This window comes from Anabrus simplex, chromosome 1, assembly GCF_040414725.1.
Source record: "Anabrus simplex isolate iqAnaSimp1 chromosome 1, ASM4041472v1, whole genome shotgun sequence".
NCBI classification, from domain to species: Eukaryota; Metazoa; Arthropoda; class Insecta; order Orthoptera; family Tettigoniidae; genus Anabrus; species Anabrus simplex.
In genome coordinates, this window is record NC_090265.1 from 446,737,972 (window position 1) to 446,761,162 (window position 23,191).

At 37.9% G+C, this 23,191-nt stretch overlaps 1 protein-coding gene across 1 annotated transcript in view; it reads right to left on the minus strand.

The window, feature by feature from the left end:
* The window catches only part of Rsph3 (Radial spoke head protein 3), a 145,812-nt gene extending 133,668 nt beyond the window's left edge, over positions 1-12,144 (minus strand). The window contains exon 1 of the mRNA XM_067146269.2: positions 10,946-12,144. Within this exon, the coding sequence (XP_067002370.2) occupies positions 10,946-12,144 (1,199 nt within the window). The remainder of the gene's footprint in view (positions 1-10,945) is intronic.
* Between the last annotated feature and the right edge of the window lie 11,047 nt (positions 12,145-23,191).

A 23,191-nucleotide genomic window follows, 5' to 3' on the forward strand; every position in this document is an offset into this window, starting at 1 on the left:
TTACAAGCCATTTTCATTCCCTAACTTATGCAAGCTCCCTTAGTTTCGCTAGGTGGAATTTCTTCAATCAATTGAACTTGCTTTTTAGGAATTCAGGCACTTCAACAAACAAGGACTCTCATGAACATTTATGTTAGTGTGCCAGATAGTTCTCGACTATCAAAGTGTCAATTCACAAAGACTATCTTTTCAAGATAGAAGTGTATATAAAGACTGCAAACCTGTACATATTGTATAAAGACAGACTTTTCTCAAGATTCAATATTCCTTTTTGCTTCAAAATACATTTCAGTTATTTGTGTAAATATCATAAAGTGAAGCAAATAAAGTTGTGTTCTGTAAACTTCAACCTTGGTTACAACAGAGATGGCAGGCTCATCATGGCACAAAATACCTGTCCTGATTTCTTACCGTTCCAAATACCCCTCATTGCATAGGAAATCCTAATGTTATTTACCTTATAGTTTCTGTTCACACTTGAGGACATAGATGAATGTTCTGATTTACAAATACTTCACACTATAATTATTTTACTTGCAAGGCCTCTTCTACTATGTACATCTTCTACAATCTTCACAGAATTAACATTTTGACAGTACTTGCACATGACATGGTTCTGAACCACGTCAGATATACTGTGTAAAATAAACCTAATATTACACTGCCACCAGGATTATTATTTTCTTCATTGTTTTCTTCTGAAAGATAACTAATCTTTCTCTTTGAAACACTTGAAACACGCGAGTCTATTGTTTTTTGGGGGTTCAAAGATGAGTTATTGTCTTGCACTTGACTCAAAGTAACATCCGCTGTATTTCCCGTGTATCTGTTGCCTTCACGGTGTTGTTTCCTATTGAAATTCTTAGTTAGTAGCATATTCACACGTTTCATATACCACAGATTCTACGAACGACGTTCTAAGAATTACAGTTACAAATTATAATTCACAATTTTTCTGAGCATGTTTACTTCATGTAATAACAGAAACAAACACGTTTATTTCACTGCGTCCGTGAGCAGTCCCTTGGTCACGACACGCGGTGTTTACCAACGTCTGAAACGAGCCATCTCACAAGATCTTCATGCAAATAATAAGGAAATAATGATTGACTAAGTATGTCAATAATGGTGTTTGAAAAGTGGGGCGTGGCAAAAACAACGCTTCACATTATTCTTAAATTCTTCGTGAAATAAAATAAAAAATCTCTATATATATAAAATAAGAGTTTTGCCTGTACATTGCTCAGAATTTGAAAATGGAATTTCTGTATCGGTCATGTCCACAGTAACAAGGAAATGTATTTTTTACTTTTCCGTAATTTCTGTCTGTCTGTCTGTCTGTCTGTCTGTCTGTCTGTCTGTCTGTCTGTCTGTCTGTCTGTCTGTCTGTCTGTCTGTCTGTCTGTCTGTCTATCTGTCTGTCTGTCTGTCTATATGTACACGCATCACGAGAAAACGGCTGAAGAGAATTTAATGAAAATCGATATGTAAAGTCGGGTGATGAACCACTACAATCTAGGCTATAAATTATTTTAATTCACGCTGAGTGAAATGGTAGTTTAGGGGAAGGCCTGAAATTTATTTCTCAAATATTTGTGTTATTAGTGGTCGTGTCTTAATGAAAATAGGTATACAAAGTCGGTGTAATAAGTCGCTATAATCTAGGCCATAAATAATTGTATTCAGGCTGAGTGAAATGGCAGTTTAGGGAATGCCTAAAATTTAATTTTCAAATATTTATGTTATTAATGGTCGTATCTTAATGGAAATCGTTAGACAAGGACGGGAAATAAGTCGCTACAATATAGGCTATACATAATTGTATTCACGCTGAGAAAAATGGTAGTTTAGGGGAAGGCCCAAAATGTAATTCTCAAATATTTATCATATTAGTGGTCGTATCTTCACAAAAATTGGTATGCAAAGTCGGGTAATAAGTCGCTATAATCTAGGCCATCAATAATTTTATTCACACTGAGTGAAATGGTAGTTTAGGGGAAGGCCTGAAATGTAATTCTCAAATAAGTTATTTATGTTATTAGTGGTCGTATCGATAAATACTACATAACTAACATAACTTTAGTTATGTCGTTAGTGTAGTTATGTAAGAAGTTATTAATTTTCCTATCACTTATACTGGCGTTTTTGTAATGACCTATGTTGAATTCATTTAGGAAAACCACTAAGTCAGTCTTTCTGAGAATCCCGTAACGAAGCACGGGTACATCAGTTAGTATATATATATAAATCTTAGATATTCTTGTTAAGGAAGGCGCGCTTTTCAAACTAAAAGCAAAGAAGAAAAACAGAAATTTCCGTTCTATTCACGATCTTCTGTCCTTAAGGAGAAGTACACATGGGCAACCACATTTTCTTAACATTAATCACAGGAAAAATGATAAGTGGTCCGACACTTCGAAGAATGAAGGTATCAGAAAAAAGAAGGGCCAGGCACAAAACGCGTGAAAAGTAAAGACTTTCTAGACCTGGCAAATTTAGCTACGTCGGGATAGGATGAGAACGAGAACTGATTAAGAAAGGCCAAATAGAAAAGCTGAAGGATAGGAGTCTAACACAAGTAAGTGGGATCAACGCCGGACTCAGCTAAATGATTTGTGGTAGCCAACTGACTACCCAAATGCTGTGATTGGTGATGATTATTGTTTTAAGAGGAAGTGAAGAAGAACAACTATAGTCTCTTAGCACCAGTCGGAAGAAAAAATTAAGAGGTCCGACATTTCGAACAGTAAAGTTATCAAAAAGAAGAAGGACTAGGGCCACGGAGAGCTTGAAAATGAATCTCTAGGTCTCTCAAATCTCACACCGTCGAGGTCGGAAAGGAACAAGAGTTAACCAAGGGATATCGGATAGAAAACATGGAAGTGAGGAGCCTGGCGCTAGTAAGTGGAATGATAGACTCAGCTTGTGGCTCCGTGGGCGCCATCCCACGTTTCGAAGCTGAAAGCCTCTGGGGTCCGCTTTTAGTCACCCCTTTTGACGGGCAGGGGATACCGTGGATGTATTCTACCTCACCTGCCCCCAGGGGTTGCTTTTATCAGACAGAGATCAATGTCAAAAGATTTACTGGCTCGTTAATATATTTTATGAAACAATTCAGGTACTCTCTTAAAACTAATAGGATTTGGAAAGGATACGAGCTTGGCAATGTTATCAGACTACACGTTAGTACCAGAGCAATTAACTTTGAAGAACCTTGAAAAGGTTTTAAATAATAAAGCGAAATTCCTGTAGTTTTTCACATACTTTTCTTGGCACCTATGATTATTGGCTTGAGCAACTGAAATAAATACATCATGACAGGACTCTACTTCTGATTTTGCTGGCTGTACATTATTGTGATCGGTAGTCCCGAGAAGTTTATACGCATGCGTGAAACATATTATAGATTCGTGTTATGTTCTCTTGTCGATATTTATCATGTAGACTGGAAAATGGTAAAAATATGCGTGCCAAAAAATGTTCTTGCAGTTATAATGGAAAAATTACAGAAAACTATGAGGATGGTTGAAAAGAGGGATTCAAAAGTATTTTTCCCATATCTATTGACACTAGCGACCGTAACTTAATAATTATAGTTACTGATATTTTCGAATATATTATTATTATTATTATTATTATTATTATTATTATGATTATTATTATTATTATTATTGCCGTCCCCGCGGTGTAGGGGTAGCTTGCCTGTCTTTTACCCAGAGGCCCCGGGTTAGATTCCCGATCAGGTCAGGGACTTTTACCTGGATCTGAGGGCTGATTCGAGGGCCACTCAGCCCGTGAGATTACAATTAAGGAGCTATCTGACGGTGAGATAGCGGCCCCGGTATAGAAAACCAACAGTAACGGCCGAGAAGATTCGTCATGCCGACCGCACGACACCTCATAATCTTCATGTCTTCAGACTGAGCAGCGGTCGCTTGGTAGGCCATGGCCCTTCGGGGCTGTTGTGTTATGGTGTTCGTTTATTATTATTATTATTATTATTATTATTATTATTATTATTATTATTATTATTATTATTATTATTATTATTATTATTATTATTATTATTATTGCCGTGCTGAGTGCCTGAGATGGTTGAGGTGCTGGCCTTCTGGCCCCAACTTGGCAGGTTCGATTCTGACTCACTCCGGTGAAATTTGAAGGTGCTCAAATACGCGATCCTCGTGTCGGTAGATTTACTGGCACTTTAAAAAAGAACTCCTGTGGGACAAAATTCTGCCACCTCGGCGTCTTCGAAAACCGTCAAAAGTTGTTCGTGGGACGTAAAAGCATATTATTATTATTATTATTATTATTATTATTATTATTATTATTATTATTATTATTATTATTATTAGTATCGTCCTTATGGTGTAGGGATAGTGAGAACCTGGTTTCGATTCCTCCTCAGGTGAGAGTACCTGTATTTGAGGGTCGGTTCGAAGCCTAATCAGCTTACGTTAAAACAATTATGAAGCTCTTGACAGTGACGTAACGGCCCCGGTCTAGAACGCCAAGAATAATGGCCGAGGGCTTTCGTCACACTGAACATGCACTCTGCAAGTCCCGGCATTTTCCTGGTGTGAAAATGGAAAACCACGGAAAACCCTCTTCACAAACGCGAAACAATCTGTAGGAAAGAGAGCATGTATATAGGCTACGTATATTACTGGATGTATGGCCATTTTCATTTTAAGAACGCAATAGACCCTGTTCGCATGCTTTTCTGGTATTATGACACAACACCACCCATTACACTGGAAGTATACATTCACCTGTTTATTGATGTTGTGATACAACACGGCCCAGTCCATTAAAGTATGCATTCTATTGTGTATTGATATTATGATATAACATAGCCCGTTGCATTGGAAACATGCATTCACCTAACTCTCTGTGGTGTGGGTGGTAGAATGCACCCGCGGTGCTCCTGCCTGTCGCAGAGGGGGGGGGGGGAATTGCAGGGGTCCCAAGGGCTTTCATCTTGGAGCTCGGGTCGGTGGCCACGGGTTCCCTGGCTGGGTATGACTTTACTTCCACTTGCTTGTGTCGGGCTCCTTGCCTTCATCTTTCCTGTCCGCCCTCCTTTGGATGGGTTTTGCTTTTATCGACCCCGACGGTGTTTACATGCCCTTCGTGGCCCCTCTCTTTCATTTGCCTTCATTCTTCGGGGTGCCAGACGTTTTCCATTTTCCTACGGATTGATGTTAATAGAGAATGGTTACCCAGTTGTACTTTCTCTTAAAACAATAATCACCACAACAATCCATTCACCTGCTTATGAATATTCTGATACAACAGGGCCCATTCCATTGGAAATGTGCATTCACATCAATTATGTCGGAACACGACCATTCCGTTAGAAATATCGTCGTTGCGCCTGCTAAAACCGGTATGTGGGGGAAATACTGACCCGCAGCACATATATCATACGAGCGAGAATTCTTGGAAATTACACAGTATGAACCTTAGATGTCAGAATCTTATCGGGCGAAGTTCTAAGCTGAAATATTTCACATAGCGGTTTTCGCAGGCACAACGACGAAATTCATTCCCCTGTTTATTGACAATGCGATACAACAAGGCCCATTCTATTGGAAATATACATTCGCCTGCTTATTGATAATATGAGGTGGTGGTGATTATTGTTTTAAGAGAAAGTACAACTAGGCAACCATCCTCTATTATCGCTAATCAGAGGCAAAAAAACTGGCAAGGGTCCGACACTGTGAAAAATGAAGGTATCATCTAAAGAAAGACAAGGGTCACGAAGGGCGTGAAAATGAAAGACTCCCCATACCTCAATACTTACTATCATTAGGGTCGGAAAAGAACGATAGTTGACCAAGGGAGGTCGGATAGGATAGATGAAAGAGAGGAGGCTGGGGAAAGTAAGTGGAAGAAATGCCAGGACTCAGCTAAGGACCCCGTGGTCGCCAAACCAAGTTAAGAGCCGCTTGATCTATTGATATTATGATACTAAAAGGCCAATTCCATTGAAGGTATGAGTTTATCGTTGATTTTCTGATGTAAGCGAAGCAAAGCACCGAGTCGTGTCGTTAGTTTAAGAGGTACGGAATCTAGACAGTAAAAAAAAAAAAATGAAAGGAGGACTTTACTTATGACAGACTTACTTACTTACTTTTCCTATCTGTCCTTCCCAGCCAACTCTTTTTTTCTTCCGACCCTGACGATATTAGATTAGTGAAACAAAGAGGTTCTTTCATTTAAAAGAACTTCCCTTCTCATTCTTCGAAGGACCGGAACTATTCTATTTTCGCCTCTGATTAGTGTTATGGGCAATGGTTGCCAAATTACACTTCCCCTTAAAGCAATAATAATTACCACCACTACCACCATCACCACCTCCAGAGTTTGATCTTTCAAAGGATGAAATGAAAGGTCACAAAAGACGAGGAAGATGGGAGACTCCTTAGCTCCGAAACCAAATACTGTTGATACGTTGATACAGTACCTTAGTACGTTCTAGAAGTGAATACGCTGCTGTTATTTGGAACCCTTGTAATATTAAAGGTATCGAAATTTTAAAAAAAGTTCAGAAACATTTCCTGAAATTTATATACGGTATGAGATATTAGGGCGAATTTCCTTTAAATGTGAGCTACGAGTGTCAGCTCACAGATGCCTATTTCAAATCTCTCAGATCACGTAGAGATTTTTGCCATATGATATTTATGTACAAAGTTGTAAGTAACATCCTTGATAATTCGTACTTTCTTTCATTATTAAAATTATATACCATAGGTGAAAACACGAGTTTTATTTACGTTCTGTAGTGAAAGCGTGAAAAGAGCCAGTCAAAATAACTCACCACTTCACAGAATATGCGATAAGTAGCCTATAACAGCATCAATATGAAGCTAGCTTTTGGCTGAAGCACGCAAAATTTTCTTCTTCAGCTCAGGCTCATGATTTAGGTACTGGCAAACGTTTAAAATGTGAGCAATTAACTGATAGTTTTAAGTTAGTAGTAATTACTACATGACGTTCTAACCATCCTTGCCATCATAATGATCGTCATCGTTAATGCAATTCATTAGTCTATGTACTGGTATTTTTTAAATTATCTTGTTTATAATTTTGCTCTACGTCCCACGGACACAGATAGATCTTATGGGGACGATGGGATACGAAAGAGCTGGGAGTGACAGGTAAGTGGCCGTGGCCTTAATAAAGGTACAACCATAACATTTGCCTCGTGTGAAAATGGTAAACCGCAGAAAACCATCCTCACGGCTACTGACAGTGGGGTTCGAACCCACTATCACCCGAATGCAAGCTGACAGCTAGGCGACCTTAAACGCACGGCCACTTGCTCGGTTTTTAAACTTGTGAAGTATACTCTAATTGGAGACTTGTTCTCTCTTGTATGATTATCATGAAAATAAATAAATTAATATAAGAAATAGAGAGACTGGCCCACGAGTTCAATGAGGAAAGGAAAATGGCAGTTGTCATTTAAAATAAAATTGAAGCATTATATGACTAAACTGTTGCCACACACGTCTCACATCCTGTTAGTGTATGAACCTATGCCGATTTTCGGAAGGAGTCCACGGTTTGCACGCTGATTTCACTATCGAAGGCTCTATTTAAGTGTCACTTGCTAAGAAAGATAATTTACAATTTTGGTATCATATTTTTCACACATCTATAATAAAATCTATTTAACTATGAATGTCTAAAGCGAATGGAAGAGGATAGGCTACCTAGGATAATAGTGGATTCGGTCATGAAGGGCATGAGAAGTACAGGGAGACCAAGACGACGATGGTTAGACGTAGTTTCAAATGATTTGAAGATAAGATGTATGGAACTAAACGAGACCACAGATCTAATTACAAATAGAGGATCGTGGAGGCATTTAGTACATACACGGAGGCTTGCAAACTGAACTCTGAAAGGTAAGATAATGTAATGTTGTTATTGCTGTTGTTGTTGTTGTTGTTGTTGATGATGATGATGATGATGCTGATGCTGATGATAGACGATTTTTCTGCCACACTGAAGTAGTGAGAACATTACGACAGGACTAATGTGTAATTTCTAAAGAATAGCTGAGACTGAACTAGAGATCTAGTTCTAGAACTCAGCCACGAAGCTGTTCTCTAAAATTAATTTGGTTCATCCCCAGTACAAACTTACTGTACACTAACTAGAGTTCTTCAGTTAATTCAATAATGACCGGTGCGGGGTGTGTGGCTGTAAGCTGGCATTCAGTAGGTTGTGGGATCGAACCCCGCAATCAGCAGCTCTGAAGAGGGCGATGTGCGGCGCAACTTGATTGGAGTTAGCAGAGGCAGAGTGAGTTTTATAGCATGGGTACTGAACCCTTCTTTCTTTAAAAAATCAGTGTAGGAGTATGTCTTGGAAAGTGTTGAAAATGTGGTGCCTACTGAAAATATACTACTAGACTGTAAATGGTTAAGTAATCTGACCATTCATAGATATGTATTTGTTGCAACAACCATTTCGAACACACATTACTAAACTTTATATCTTTGATAATACCTTTTATATTTTTGACTTTAGTTCCGGTCAAATCTGGTCAACATGGGCAGATGGTCCTGTTACACAAACATATTGTATATTATTCTTAAAAGCAAGTGAGAACATACAAATTACGCTACTGTACTCTACCACAGTATGTAAACATATTTATTACACTATCCAAGTCATATTCGGCCTTCATTCTATAACACATTAAAGCACAGTACAGTACAACACTGCTCACGTAGGAAAAAATATCGAACATAGTAAGCACATGTTTGTTTCACGTTCATTTTGGATTATCCGTGTTTAACCGCAGTCAAAGATTGTCAACTTTACTGCACATAGCTTGTTTTCCCGTCTGTCCTCTTACAAGTCGGACAGTAATTATTGTGGTTGATTACATCTTGGAATATCCATAGCACAGACCACTTTTAGGTTGGGAAACCAATCAGTGTGAACTTACTTGTATATCATCATTTAACGAGACAAATAAAGAGAGAGGGAGGGGGGGGGGGGGGAAGCAGGTGTTTGGAATGTGGTCTTGTTACTTTATGAGGAATACACTACCAAACTAAGTTTATACAGGCGAAACATGCTTTAAATAAAGTATAGTGGTCAAGATTCAAGTTTGACAAGCGGTCATCTTAATAACAAATTGTAGGCCCTATGTACAAACCAACGGAGATTTGTCGGTTCCATGGAAGTGTGGTCAGTATCAGCAGGTGGTCACGTTACAGAGGTGGCCAACTTGATAGGCTTTACTGTAGAGAAATATCAACTGCTAGCGCAACATGTTGGAGATCTGTAGGAAATGGACTAAGTGATCATAGTACTAGTTATAATTAGAGCAACAGAACTGGAGAATAACAACCTCAAAAAGTCCTTAAAGGAGCTTCAGCTGCCCAACTATCTGACTGAAGATATCCAGAGATATGTGGCTCTCAGTACAGTAACTCTGGAGTCCGGCTCCATGGCTAAATGGTTAGTATGCCTCTGGTGCGAGGGGTGCCGGGATCGATTTCTGGCCTATGTTTCGGGGGCTGGGTATTTGTGCCGTCTTCAACATTAGAATTCGTGGTAGGTAGGGCCTCCTCCTCACATTCGCGCAGATCACTTGTACGGCGTCAACCCGAAAGACCTCTCACTTCGGAGGCAACATGCCATTATGATTAGTATCTGTGGAAATGTGTGCAAGTTCCGTGCAATTGTACTAATGTACCAGAGGATGAGTTTGTGTAATAATAATAATAATAATAATAATAATAATAATAATAATAATAATAATAATAATAATAATAATAATAATAATAATAAAATAATCAAGATTCGACAATCAACCATTAATCACCAATTGTGGAATAATTTCCCAAGTAGACAAATTCAAGTATCTAGGTGAAATTATTCAGCCAGCAGGGTTAAATCAGGAAGCTAACAAAGAAAGAACTGCTAAACTGCAAAGGGCTTACAAAATCACATGGAACAGATACAACAAAAGATGTATATCAAAAAATGCAAAATTACGACAGTACAATACAGTCATCAAACCAGAGGCACTTTATGCATCTGAAACACTGATCATTGGCGATAGGTCACAAATGAAAAGCATTGAGAAACAAGAGAGGAAAATTCTCAGAAAAATCCTAGGACCAAAGTTCGAAAATGGAATCTGGATGAAAAAGAAACCACACGAAATTTTTCAATTCACAGAAAAAATCACAGATACCATCAGAAAGAGACGACTAAAATTCTACGGACACCTACACAGAATGGATAACAACAGGCTGACAAAGAAAATTCTAAATCTAGCTCTAACCCTGAAAATCCGCAACAATTGGTTAGCAGAAATTCATGAAGATCTACAAGAAATGGGTACTGAGGACGAAACCATTCAAGATAGAATGAAATTTAGAAGCTTAGTAAACAAACATAAATTTTCAGAGAAACCAACAAGAAAAAATACAGGCTGGACAGAAACACGCAGAAAGGAACACAGTGAAAAAATGAAGAGATATTGGGAAGAAAAGAAGAAGAAACATTGTGCAAAATAAGTTCAAACGCGCTCCACAGCTGGGCACAACGAATCAAAAAAATATAATAATAAAAATAATAATAATAATAATAATAATAATAATAATAATAATAATAATAATAATAATAATAAATTATAGCCATTTGCCAAAAACAGGGATAATACAAGCCTGTGAAAACTCAGTGTCATTTACGATAGCCTACATTGCCCGTGAAGTAATCATAGCTCAGTGGCTGCTTGTAATTCAAAGCTAGAATGCAATTTGAAGTCTGAATTGCAATTATTCTAACTTACGTAAATCGTAAAATTTGCTTCTATAATGTATGTCATTATAGGTAACTATCTCATTCATTTCAACAGAAATCTGCGTGCAAGAGGGCAATAGTGACGACGTGTACTCACTCATTGGCGGTGGTGTGTCTGCGCGTCCTCTGTTGAGGCGGCGGGTCATCGTTGGTCTTGGTAGCGGCTCGGACTGCTGCCTCACACCGTGCCTTGTGGTGGTGCTGGTGTAGAACCCGGGGCTGACTGGAAAAGGAGTACAGGAGCACCTGCTGCTGGTGTCTGTCCCTCACAGATCCCTCCAATGAGTTGCTGCTGTCATTGAGAGAACTCACCGATGTGTTTACGTTCAGTCCTAGGAGATACGCGAGCTCTGGCGGTGGATCTAGAAACTTTCCTGTCTTTACCGTAGTCACGAACAATGGCTTGTTATTGTTATTTTGGTTGTTCATGCGATAGTTCACCGAATTCTTCGTATTGTTTAATTGGTTTTTGAAAAACCTATTGTTGTTTTCGTTCTGTCGGTTCTTTGCATTAATGCTATTGTTGTTAATAGAATTAAATGGACTCATAGAATTATCAGATTCAGGGGAGCTCTTTCTTCGCCCACCGATTCCGTTCTGTTGTGATTTGGAATCGGAGATGCTGGAGAAATCCCGATTGTAAATGGGAGGTTGTCTCACTGATGAAGTCATGTTGTTTCTTGAGCTGTAAACTGATGTTGATGTGTAGCAATTACGATGATATCCTTTCAAAGCTTCCTTGTGATTCTGATAGAGATTGTTGTTCTTCTGCTGATGTTTCTGAAGATTGCTATGGGATTTACTAGAATCTTTCTTCAGTTTCTTTTGTGGAGTTTGATTGATGTGACTGATGGATTTACTGATTACTTTGTTGTTTTTTAAGTTGTTATTAACCTTGTTCCGTAAATACGCGTTCGTCCTTGTGAACAACCTTTGCTCCTCAAGGCTCCCGTTCGACTGGCTCAAGTCCATCAGCTTCTTCTCCAGTAAATGAACGTTGGAGCTAGTGATGCACTGTTGGTCAGGACGACTTGTTCGGAATTGTCTTCCAATCTTCTCAGCGCTGTAGTCTTCCTCTTCTTCCTCGACATGTAAATAATCAATATCGTCGTCAGTTTCGATAATATTTATTGGCTGTGAAGAAAGTAAGCCCTCGCTGTCGTCTTCGTCCTTTAAAATTGTGAAGGCTTGCTGCTGCTGGACGGTACCGAGAGATGAAAGGGAGCTTGTGGAAATACTGTCGGTGCTGCTAGCTGATGTCTTAGTGATAATTGTAGCAGCAGGAACTGCAGGCATGTTAGACTGTTTCCAGCCTCGCCAGAGTTAGTCCTTCCATCTAATATCCTCACACAGAGCTGTACTCTAATAGAGCTCTTATCACGAAGTTAAGCTTTCAAACTTCTGATAAAAACATTTATAACACTTATTCTTATATTATTTACTTGTACATTTAATTATGTAATTAAAGTCTAACATTACACTGAGTCCAGAGACTTATATATCTCCTTCGGAAACTTTACGAAGGAAGCTTAAAGTACTTATGAAAATGTAATCCCTCTTTTTTTTGATACGTATTAAATGCTCTGCACAACTAAGAAAAATATATGTAAATTTAAATACATAAATTTCTCTGTCCACTGACACAAACTTTCGATAATTCGATTCACCGACTTTATTGGTGTCCCACAGAATATTATTCAGTGTACTATCTTAAAAGCACTACTTTGCGTTCCTCATATATAGTTCTCGAAATTATCAGATTACTAATTCAATGGAGAATCAAAAGCAACATTACCCCAGCAAGGAGATGCAACACCGCTCCGCATCCACTTGCAGAACTCCACTATTTGACACGTTAGGAATGCTCAAAGCAATGGCGATATTGAACATCAATATATGATGATGTCACTAACGCTGTAGCGTGTCGTAACGCCCACTCCCTACCGGCCGCATGCCTTATTCATATATGTGCTGTTTTCCAAGGCGACATACTTTTGCTATTTTAACGGTTTGACTAAGATAAAATTAAAATATTCATAATAATAATAATAATAATAATATATAATTCCACAACAACGAGTATTTATGTGACAAATACGTAACTTTTGTTTTAAACTATTAGAAAATATCACAAAATATTTCTACCGAAATAGAATGTTAGAAATTTCACGTCACACTTTCACAATATTTTAAATAAAATGTTTTCAAATATATATTCAATTAATTCTCCACTAAGAACGTAACACTAGCGGTACTATTCAGCTTCTGGTGGAACATTTTCTGAAATACTCATTACGCGCAAATTTCGTGGAACGATGTATTCTATTTTTACCACTATGCTGCAATGTACTTGTATATCTCACGGTGAACTCCATGGCTGAAAAGTTATACTGAGGAAGGCAAGCCCTTGTGCTGGCTCTCACCGGTGTTGCTGTGCGTGCGGACCGCGTCCGGCGGGGGGAGATGGACTGACCACTGGCGCATGGTCAGCTGCCGTGACTGCGCAAGCGTCGCCACTAAAGAATGTGCTGGTCTCGTGCCTCATGGAATACCTAATTACATACCAAGAACTGAAAATGTTGCCTGATGACTCTAATTCACATGGGAAAAAAGACTGCTGATTTATTTCTGAAACGAATTAATCGTTGTTTTGGAATGGCAAAACACATAAATATTGGATATTATTGGATTTTCTGTTTAAGATCAATTACTTGATTTTTTCAACCCCTTGTAGACCCACTAGTATCCTCTGCCTATAAACAAGCTTGCAATTTTATATGACTGTTGATTTCGTGATCATAGCCAAGAGACTGCCAGTTTTTCGAGGAATTCGAACCACAGGGACATGAATCTTCACTTCATAAGTGTCTCGTGCATTGGCCGAGATTCGAATAACGGCCGCCTTCGTGAAAAGATAGCAGTGGCTATCACGTCCCTATCCTTTGCCTATCGTACGAGGTGACGTAAAGAGTAAACTCTGAAAAGGCTCTCGACTTGGGAGAGAGAAGAGACTATGGGTCATCTAAATGTCTGATATTTATTGACTTATTTGTACCAGGCTCCTTACTTTGATTTTTCCTTTGTCAACTCTTGTTCTTCTCCAAACCCAATAGTATCAGATTTGCGAGGTCTAGAGATTCTTTCATTTTCATCTATCTCACGCCCTTTAGGTTTCTTTTACCGATACCTGTGTTCTTCGAGGGTAGGGCCTGTTCCTATTTCTCTTTATTAGAGTTGAGAAGGAATGGTTATCTAATTGTACTTCCTGTTAAAATAACCCAAAACAGTGGTTGATGATGATGATGCTTGTTGTTTTAAGGGGCCTAACATCGAAGGTCATCGGCCCCAAAACAGTGGTAAAGAAGAGAAGTAGGACTGAGAAAGTGCCATCTGTAGCTTTTAAGGTACGTTCCGGCTTTTGAATAATACGCTACTGCTACTAACTTTGCCAGGGTAAATAAATTATCTCCTGTATAGCTATAATAATAATAATAATAATAATAATAATAATAATAATAATAATATCATTCTCCGACTCCTTGGCTGACCGAGCGAGTTGGCCGTGCAGTTAGGGTCGCGTTGTTGTGAGCTTGCATTCGGGAGATGGTGGGTTCGGATCCTACCGTCGGCAGCCCCGAAGATGGTTTGCCACGGTTTCCCATTTCCACACCAGGCAAATGCTAGATATGTACCTTAATTATGACTATGGCCGCTTACTTCCCAATCCTAGCCCTTTCCCATCCTTGCGTCACCAAAACTCTTCGTTGCTGAATGGTCAGCGTAGAGGCCTTCTGTTCCCGGGTTCGATTCCAGGCCGGGTCGGGGATTTTAATCGCGTCTGATTAATTCTTCTGGCTCTGGGACTGGATAGGCTATTTGTATTTGTCCCAACACTTTGCTCTTCATATTCAGACAACATGCCACACTACCAACCACCACAGAAACACGCAATAGTGATTACATACCTCCATATAGGGTTGGCATAAGGAAGCGCATCCTGCCGTAAAACAGGCCCAAATCCCCGTGTGCTTACATAATTCGCACCCGCGACTCCACGCATGTGGGAAAAGTGGTAGAATAATAAGATGACATCAGCCATCATATACTGGCACTTTAATTTTATATCATTTAGGCTGCCTGCTTACCAATTTCGGCTTACCGTTTTACTCTTCCAAGTAGCACAGAGTATTGAACGTCCTATGGATGAGTTTTCATATTATCTTTTCGGAGGAACACCAACTGTGTCACCAGCCGACACCCTACGACGCAAGAGATCAGAATTCGTATTTTCTGCCGTTTAAAAATCGAGCAGCGCATCTCTGCTGGGTTTCATCCCCTTATCTTGAAATCTGGAGGCCGACAGTCTACCACCGATGCAAACTGGCAACTGATGCAAAAATGAAAAACCACAGAAAACTATCTTCAGGGTTGCCGGTGGTGGGTCGCCACACCGTACCATGTAGCCTTATCGCTTGGTAATTTCGTAATAGACCCTAATCATCCCACACTCTGTTTATCATTACCTCCAGTAAAGAGGTGTTCATTACCAAAAAAATTTAAATCGAGAATACTATGATTTCAAGAAAGCGGATTTTCTACAACTGTATTACGAGTTAAGAGATATTGATTGGAACCCGTTGTATACGTATCAGAATGTGGATGAGGCTGTGGATTTCCTTTACTCGTCAATATATAGATGCTTTGATAATTGCATACCTAAGGGTCAAGTCATTAAAAAATCAAAATTTCAAGTCTGGTTTAATCACGATATCATTCAGATAATCAAAAAGAAAAGGAAGTGTGCCAAAAAGAGGAAATTCTCCAGGTACTATGACGAACGATTTAAACAACTCAGATCTGAATTGAAAGTAAAAATAAATAACGCATATCGAGATTACATAAGTGAATTAGAGGTTACTTTAAAATGTGATATAACACATTTCTGGAGGCACATTAAAAATAAGCGACTCACGAGATCAGGAGGAACTACGTTTGAGTATAATGGTGAGAGCTACGAGGGAGGTAATGTTGTTCATGGCTTTTCTCGATATTTTTCGTCAGTGTACGTCAGATCAGATTTTAATTATATATTGGATGATTTGGCTTTGGATTACATTCCTCTATTTACCTCTGTTGATATATTATATGTTTTTTTTTTTTTGCTAGTTGTTTTACGTCGCACCGACACAGATAGGTCTTACGGCGACGATGGGACAGGAAAGGGCTAGGAGTGGGAAGGAAGCGGCCGTGGCCTTAATTAAGGTACAGCCCCAGCATTTGCCTGGTGTGAAAATGGGAAACCACGGAAAACCATTTTCAGGGCTGCCGACAGTGGGGTTCGAACCTACTATCTCCCGAATACTGGATACTGGCCACACTTAAGCGACTGCAGCTATGGAGCTCGGTGATATATTATATGTTAGCGAGATATCTGTTGAAGAGGTAAAAAAGGCTATTAATTGTAAACTAAAGCCTAAAAGATCGAGTGGTCCTGATGGCATACCTCCATATATAATTAGGTCTTGTGCTGATTTATTGGCTAATCAATTAACATTCATTTTTAACCTTTCTATTCGCACTTAATCCTTTCCTGAAAAATGGAAAATCTCTAAAGTTACGCCCATTTTTAAGACAGGCAGTTTTGTAACGATATATAATTATCGTCCAGTGTGTATTATCAATGCCGTAGCCAAGGTATACGAACATATATTGCACCATAAGATTTATAACCATGTTAAGTTTGCTCTGTCAGAATTTCAACATGGATTTGTACCCAACAGATCAGTTATCACCAATCTTTTGCGCTATACTCAAAATTTGTATGATACCATAAATACCAACAGAAGGACTGATGTTGTTTATTTGGATTTGGACAAAGCATTAGATAAAGTCGACCATAGAATTTTAGTTACAACAATGTATAAATTTGGTTTTTGTAAACAGTTGTTGCAGTTAATGTGTTCATATTTAAAAAACCGACAGCAGTTTGTTTATTTTAACAATGGAATTTCAGATAATTTTATCAGTCCTTCTGGTGTTCCGCAAGGTTCAAATCTTGGACCTCTCTTGCTTTTAATTCTAATTAATAATTTACCAGACAATATTTGCCACTCTAACTGTTTACTTTTTGCAGATGATTTGAAACTTTACAAATACATTAGCGACCACCACGACCAAGACGAGTTGCAAATGGACATTAATAATGTCATTTCTTGGTGTGAAATTAATAATTTGTCTTTGAATGTTAGTAAATGTAAATACATGACGTTTACCAGGAGGACGGAATTTGAAGTCTCAGTTATCATATACGGGGGAAAAAATTGGATAGGGTTTTAACGTTTAAGGATCTTGGTATAATTTTTGACGGTAAGCTAACGTTCAACAATCATATCAATACAATAACAAAGAATGCTAACCGAATGCTAGGATTTTTGATAAGAACATCGACACCATTTAATCAGCCTTCTGTACTGAATAAATTATATATTACCTTGGTACGGAGCATACTGGAATATTCTGTAATAATCTGGAGCCCTTATACAAAGCAACAAGTGAATGCTATAGAAATTGTACAAAACAAATTCCTACGTTACCTTTATTTCAAAACTTTTAACACTTTTTGCCCTTTCGACACATCAACCCAGTTATTAAGGAATATATTTCAGTTTACTTCATTGAAAACTAGACGGTCCAGAATTTTTATAAAAATACAAAAAAAATTTGTAATAGGACGATTAGATTCCTTGGACCTGTTAAGACGCATTTCATTCCATGTTCCGCAGACAAGATCCCGTCAGCACCAATTATTTCATGTTCAAACGTCACATTGCATGAGTCAAATTCACCTTTCGTAAAAATGACAAGGCTTTATAACACTGTAACAAAATAAGTCGATATATTCACCAAATCGGACAAAGAATTCAGTAAGAAACTAGAAGCCTGCCTTTACAATTTGAAAATTTTTGATAATTCCTTCTTTGGGTATTCTTCATATTTCCCAGTGTACTCATTCACGTTTTAAGTTTGTTTTTGCATTGTCTTTTGCTTTGTATTACCGTGTGATTTCTTAGTGAATTTTTCATTTATTATCAACTGTAAATGGTATCATATATAATGTTAATTTAGTTCTATTTTATTTTTGTTTATTTTTAACTTTGTTAAACTTTAACTTCATAGGTATAGATTGTTACTGAATGTCAAGAAGGTACTTAATTGGGTGTAAAAGCTGTGTACTTTCAGATAAATAAATAAATAAATAAATAAATAAATAAATAAATAAATAAATAAATAAATAAATAAATAAATAAAATTTGGAGAGGTGAGAATCTTTACTCTATCTGACTTTACCTGGTAAGTTATTACTGTCGTATTTACAATCTCTGGTGCGGAGTGATTTCCTAAATATTGCATTTTAGTTCTTGTCATTTTCGTTTCGAAGTCACTGTCATGTTAGCAAGCAATGTCGCACTTTTACTTCCCTTTGATCAGGAGAAATGACGTTAACATTTACATTCATTAAACTACATATGTTAAAGACAGCATTAGATATTGTTAAGTACTTGATTTCTCGTATATATTTCAAAGTACTTAGGATAATATCACGTTCTAAGTTAATTGCATTTGTTGATGATAAAATTTGAAGAAGGCGCACTATTATACGATTGATCCAAAGGGAGGGGATTTATAACTCAGCTGTACATTATAACCGAAGAAGTGACTCGTTCTAATTGTATACATACATATTATACAATCCTTCGTCTATTATTAAATGGTTTTGTTATTTTGTAGGTCCTTAATAATCATTTTAAAGGACCTAAAATAAGTTCTAGTATCCAGAACGCTCTTCTTTCCCTCTTCTGTAGTTCAAGATTTTTCCTTGCTCCTTGAAACGTAATTCTTAATATTGCAGATGTTGTGCAATTAATAAAAGATAATATAATGTGGAAGTTTCAATATTTTCTGGAGGGAAAATATCTAACAGGTCTGAAAGCCTGGGGAACATTATGTTTCGGCATATATGAACTGTATATATTTCAGAGGGATGTTTTAAGCAAATGAAAAGTGGTTATACAAAGAACCGTCTAACTGAATGCTTAATGATATGTAATCTTACTTTTCAATGTTGACATCAGTATCGAAGAAAGATAATTATATTAGATAAGGGTTATTTTAAATTGGATTAGATTTATTTAGTCTGGCAAGATTAGAACCATTAGGCCATAAATTCTAACCAGATACAATATATAACAGTTACAAATAAGCTATAAATAAAAAGTACAAACCAGGTACAAAATAAAAGCTTAGAAAATACAAAAGCTCCAAATATATAAACGAAGTACGATTGGGGACAGGTGAGGGCTGTCCCATTGGATTTTCATGACAAGGTCGCTCTGTTCAAGAGTAACTTCAGATTAAATGAAAGAACAATTTAATACAGTTTTATTTACAAGTTGCCGATGATAACTACAGGAAGAGATGAATGTTATCGCAGTAGTTAACCATCTCGTCAATACATAAATAAAATAAGATTAACTGATTATATGTTTACGGTTGTTATGTTATAGACATTATTTATTGCGAACTAACGTATATGGCTGGCCGATTAGCGACACAGAGAGTTAATTATATAGTCTGAGCATAATCACACTTTAAAACATTAGTAATTTTCAAATTTCCGTACATCATGTAACTTCTGCCCCAAATGTCTTAAGTGTACCGTAATGGTATCGTTATGTCGGGTGAAGGAATCACTATTCAATTAATTTTAATTTCGTGTGGCTATTTATAGCCGGGTGCAGCCCTAGTAAGGCAGACCCTCCGATGAGGGTGTGCGGCATCTGCCATGTGTAGGTAACTGCGAGTTATTGCGGTGAAGGATAGTGTTATGTGTGGTGTGTGAGTTGCAGGGATGTTGGGGACAGCACAAACATCCGGCCGTTAGAATTAACCAATGAAGGTTAAAATCCCCGACCCGGCCGGGAATCGAACCCGTTACCCTCTGAACCGAAGGCCAGTACGTTGACCATTCAGCCAACGAGTCGTACAAGAGTAAACTCGTGTCCTCATCCCGAGGTGGTGCAGCTCTTTTCAGGCACATCCCCAATGGAGGTGAGCTGCATGTACCATTTCAACCACATACCAATCCTCCTGCCATTCTTAAATTTCTAGCAGTACCGAGAATCGAACCCGGGCCACCGAGGACGGCAGCTAATAGTGCTAACCGTTACGATGCGGAGGCCGACACTGTTCAGGCATACACATATTATGGGTCGGAATTGATATTCAGTAGCTGACATGAAGCAAATGAAGAAATTCTCACATTTGCTGTCCCGTATAATTTCGTTCCTGTAGGTCGTAGGACAACAGTTGTGGTGCCATCATGTTAGACTCGGAGACAGCTTTCTAACGGTACCCACCACGAAGGGTCAGAATTTCAACGGCAAAATCACCTATTTAGTTTGTAACCTGTAAAGGAAATATTTTGGTTCTGTAGAGTCACCATGGGCCTTTGGAATACCTTAAGTGTTTCGAAACAAGTATATAGAAAGAAGGATTTTCTACAAACTGTAAAAATAAATAAACTGCGGTCATATCATTTTTAAGTGCGATTTCTTGTAATTATTGTGTTGGGTTACGTGTGAGTAATTTTTAATTGTCACGTGTTTTTGTTTCTTGATTTAATGAATTTATTCTTTATCTTCATTTGTTATCATGAAATGACGTGCAGGTCGCCTACAGGTGTCAAATAGAAAGACCTGCATCTGGTGAGCCGAACTTGTCCTCGGACACTCCTGGCACTAAAAGCTGTCATGAAATGACTTGATTTGATATAATTCCATGTATAATAATTCTGTTTTGACGTAATTATTTGTTGTATATTTTTGTTGATATATCATTCATATTTCCTGTGAATTTCGCTGCTATTCTACTGTTAAAGCATTGCCTCCAGAATATTACTAAGCTTTAATGTATTTAATAATAATAATAATAATAATAATAATAATAATAATAATAATAATAATAATAATAATAATAATAATAATAATAATTGTTACGGAGTTATCCGTGGAAAGCAGAGGTGAAAGAAGGTGCGGGCTGGAATAGGTCCCAACTACAAAATTAAAGTTAATTTAAAACTTAACAAAGGTTATATTTTCTTTTCCAAAATCACTCAATAACAAAGTATAACAGGTACCAAGTAGCAGAACAACAAATTAAGAAATTACAATTTACAGTTCGTTATAGGGTTTGGGCTTCGAGCCCCGTTTTACATTCCTGAGCCCTCAGCTCATAACCACAAATTACCCAAGGGAAGAAAACCCCTTCATACCAAGGAGCAATTGCCTCTAATTAGAATGTCAAGCCTCCTAGAGGCACGCAGAGATCAAATTTGGAAAGAGCAGTCCCGCTCTCAATTTTACAAGCCTATCAAAGGCCACAACAAACTTCACTCCTATCTGCCCTCAAGGCACACATACAGTGAAACAGGGGTACCTTGTACCCAACCTACAGGGCCTTCACATGAAGAAAACCAAAACTTTGGGTTAATTAAATGGCCCAAAAAACCAAATTGACTGGAGGCGTAGCTTGCACCTACATGAAACTTTTTAAAACCTAGGTGGCACTCGGCCAGTAATACAGGGGCTAATCCCATACTAGGGAGGTGACTCGTAGAAGAATAATTTATTACATTAAGAAGAGAAGAAAATCGGTTATGAAAACGCAGTCACCTCAAAACAACATGAGTGGGAGCTCGAGAGGGTAAAGCACTCTCTATCCCAAATTGCGGTTAATTTACATGAATATAGTAAGGTTTACATTGAAAAGAATTCGAACCTTCCCCGCGAGTTAAAACTGCTGAGCTAGCAAGAAATAAAGTTCTTAAACGGCCATTACCTTGTTGATGAACTGCTGCCCGAAGAAAGAGGCGCTTCCCGCCCCCTGCTACATAATCACACACTAAGCAAGTTGTCGATGAAGTGGCGACGAGCCATGAACCTCAGCAGTTTTATACGCTCGGGGAAAGTTCGAGACCTTTCGTGAATAAAACAGTCCCGCCCACTACCTTTTATTGGTCGGCTAAAGATTACATGTCAAAACTGAAGAAGAAATCTAGGATTGGTGGAAAATTAATTTAGAAAATTCAGGATTGGCTGAATTTAAGACTGGTGGAAACAGAGATCAATATTGCCAACCCAAAAAATGAAAGAAAGAAATTTAACAAAGAACAAACTTATGGATACAAAATTTCTTCAAAAATAGTTCGTTCACTTCGCACCAGGGTGCACAGTTATAGTTTTTATATAGTGACATCTAGAAGAGAATGTCCACACTTCTTGCTACAGAGCAAACAAACACAAATCGAAATAGACACAGTTCAGAACACTTCAAAATTTACAGTAGTGACAACTTCCAAGAAACCTTTGATTTAATACAGATTTTAAAGTTCAGAGTTTCTCCTGTAGGGGATACTTTTTAGGCGCACAATTTAAATTTGCGGGGTCGGGGTGTACCAATCGGTACAATAATAATAATAATAATAATAATAATAATAATAATAATAATAATAATAATAATAATAATAATAATAATAATAATAATTCTACCGGAGAGATGCCGCTCTGTACGTTTAAAACTAGCGTCTTATATAAGACCCTCTGTAACATAAACTTTGAAACTACTAGCAAAAAAAGTTTGGACATTTTTCGACAAATGTCTCTACTATCAACTTAGGTTGTGCCCTCTGGGGTGAAGATGAACTATTAAAATTCATGAGCATTTTGGTATATTAAGGTTTCCTAAACTGGAATGTTTAGTGTTTGTTCCTGGCGTTGACCAATCAGAAATTTTATACTTTTACTTATTCACCAATGATAACATTTTCATATTTATTTGATTATCCAATGAGGATTGGGGGGTGTGTCAGGTGCTTGGCCCAGAGTTTTCTGGAACCTACTCCTCTGGTATAAAAGCTGGCACATTTTCGAACCAGGTTGTATTAGTGATCGCTCCAGTCTAGAGTGTCTTCGTAACGGAGGCGGGAGCCGCCTCGTCCATCCTCGGGAGGTCCACCAGCTCAAGGTAATGGCGGATCCTGTTTAACATGTGATAGTCTTTCAAAGCTAGCTCAAAGGGAAGGTTTAAAATCTTTAGTAATGTAACTTTATTTTCTAAAATGTAAATTTCAAAGAAGCCGAAAGAACTTACACGAAATCAGGGAATAGAGAGTGTGGTTCCCTCTCGTATTCCCTCTCAACTTGATCTTGAGGAGACTATGATTTTGTGACCTTTTCTGTCATGTAATTTCAGTAACTTAAATATTTTTCTCCATCTAGTCACCTCC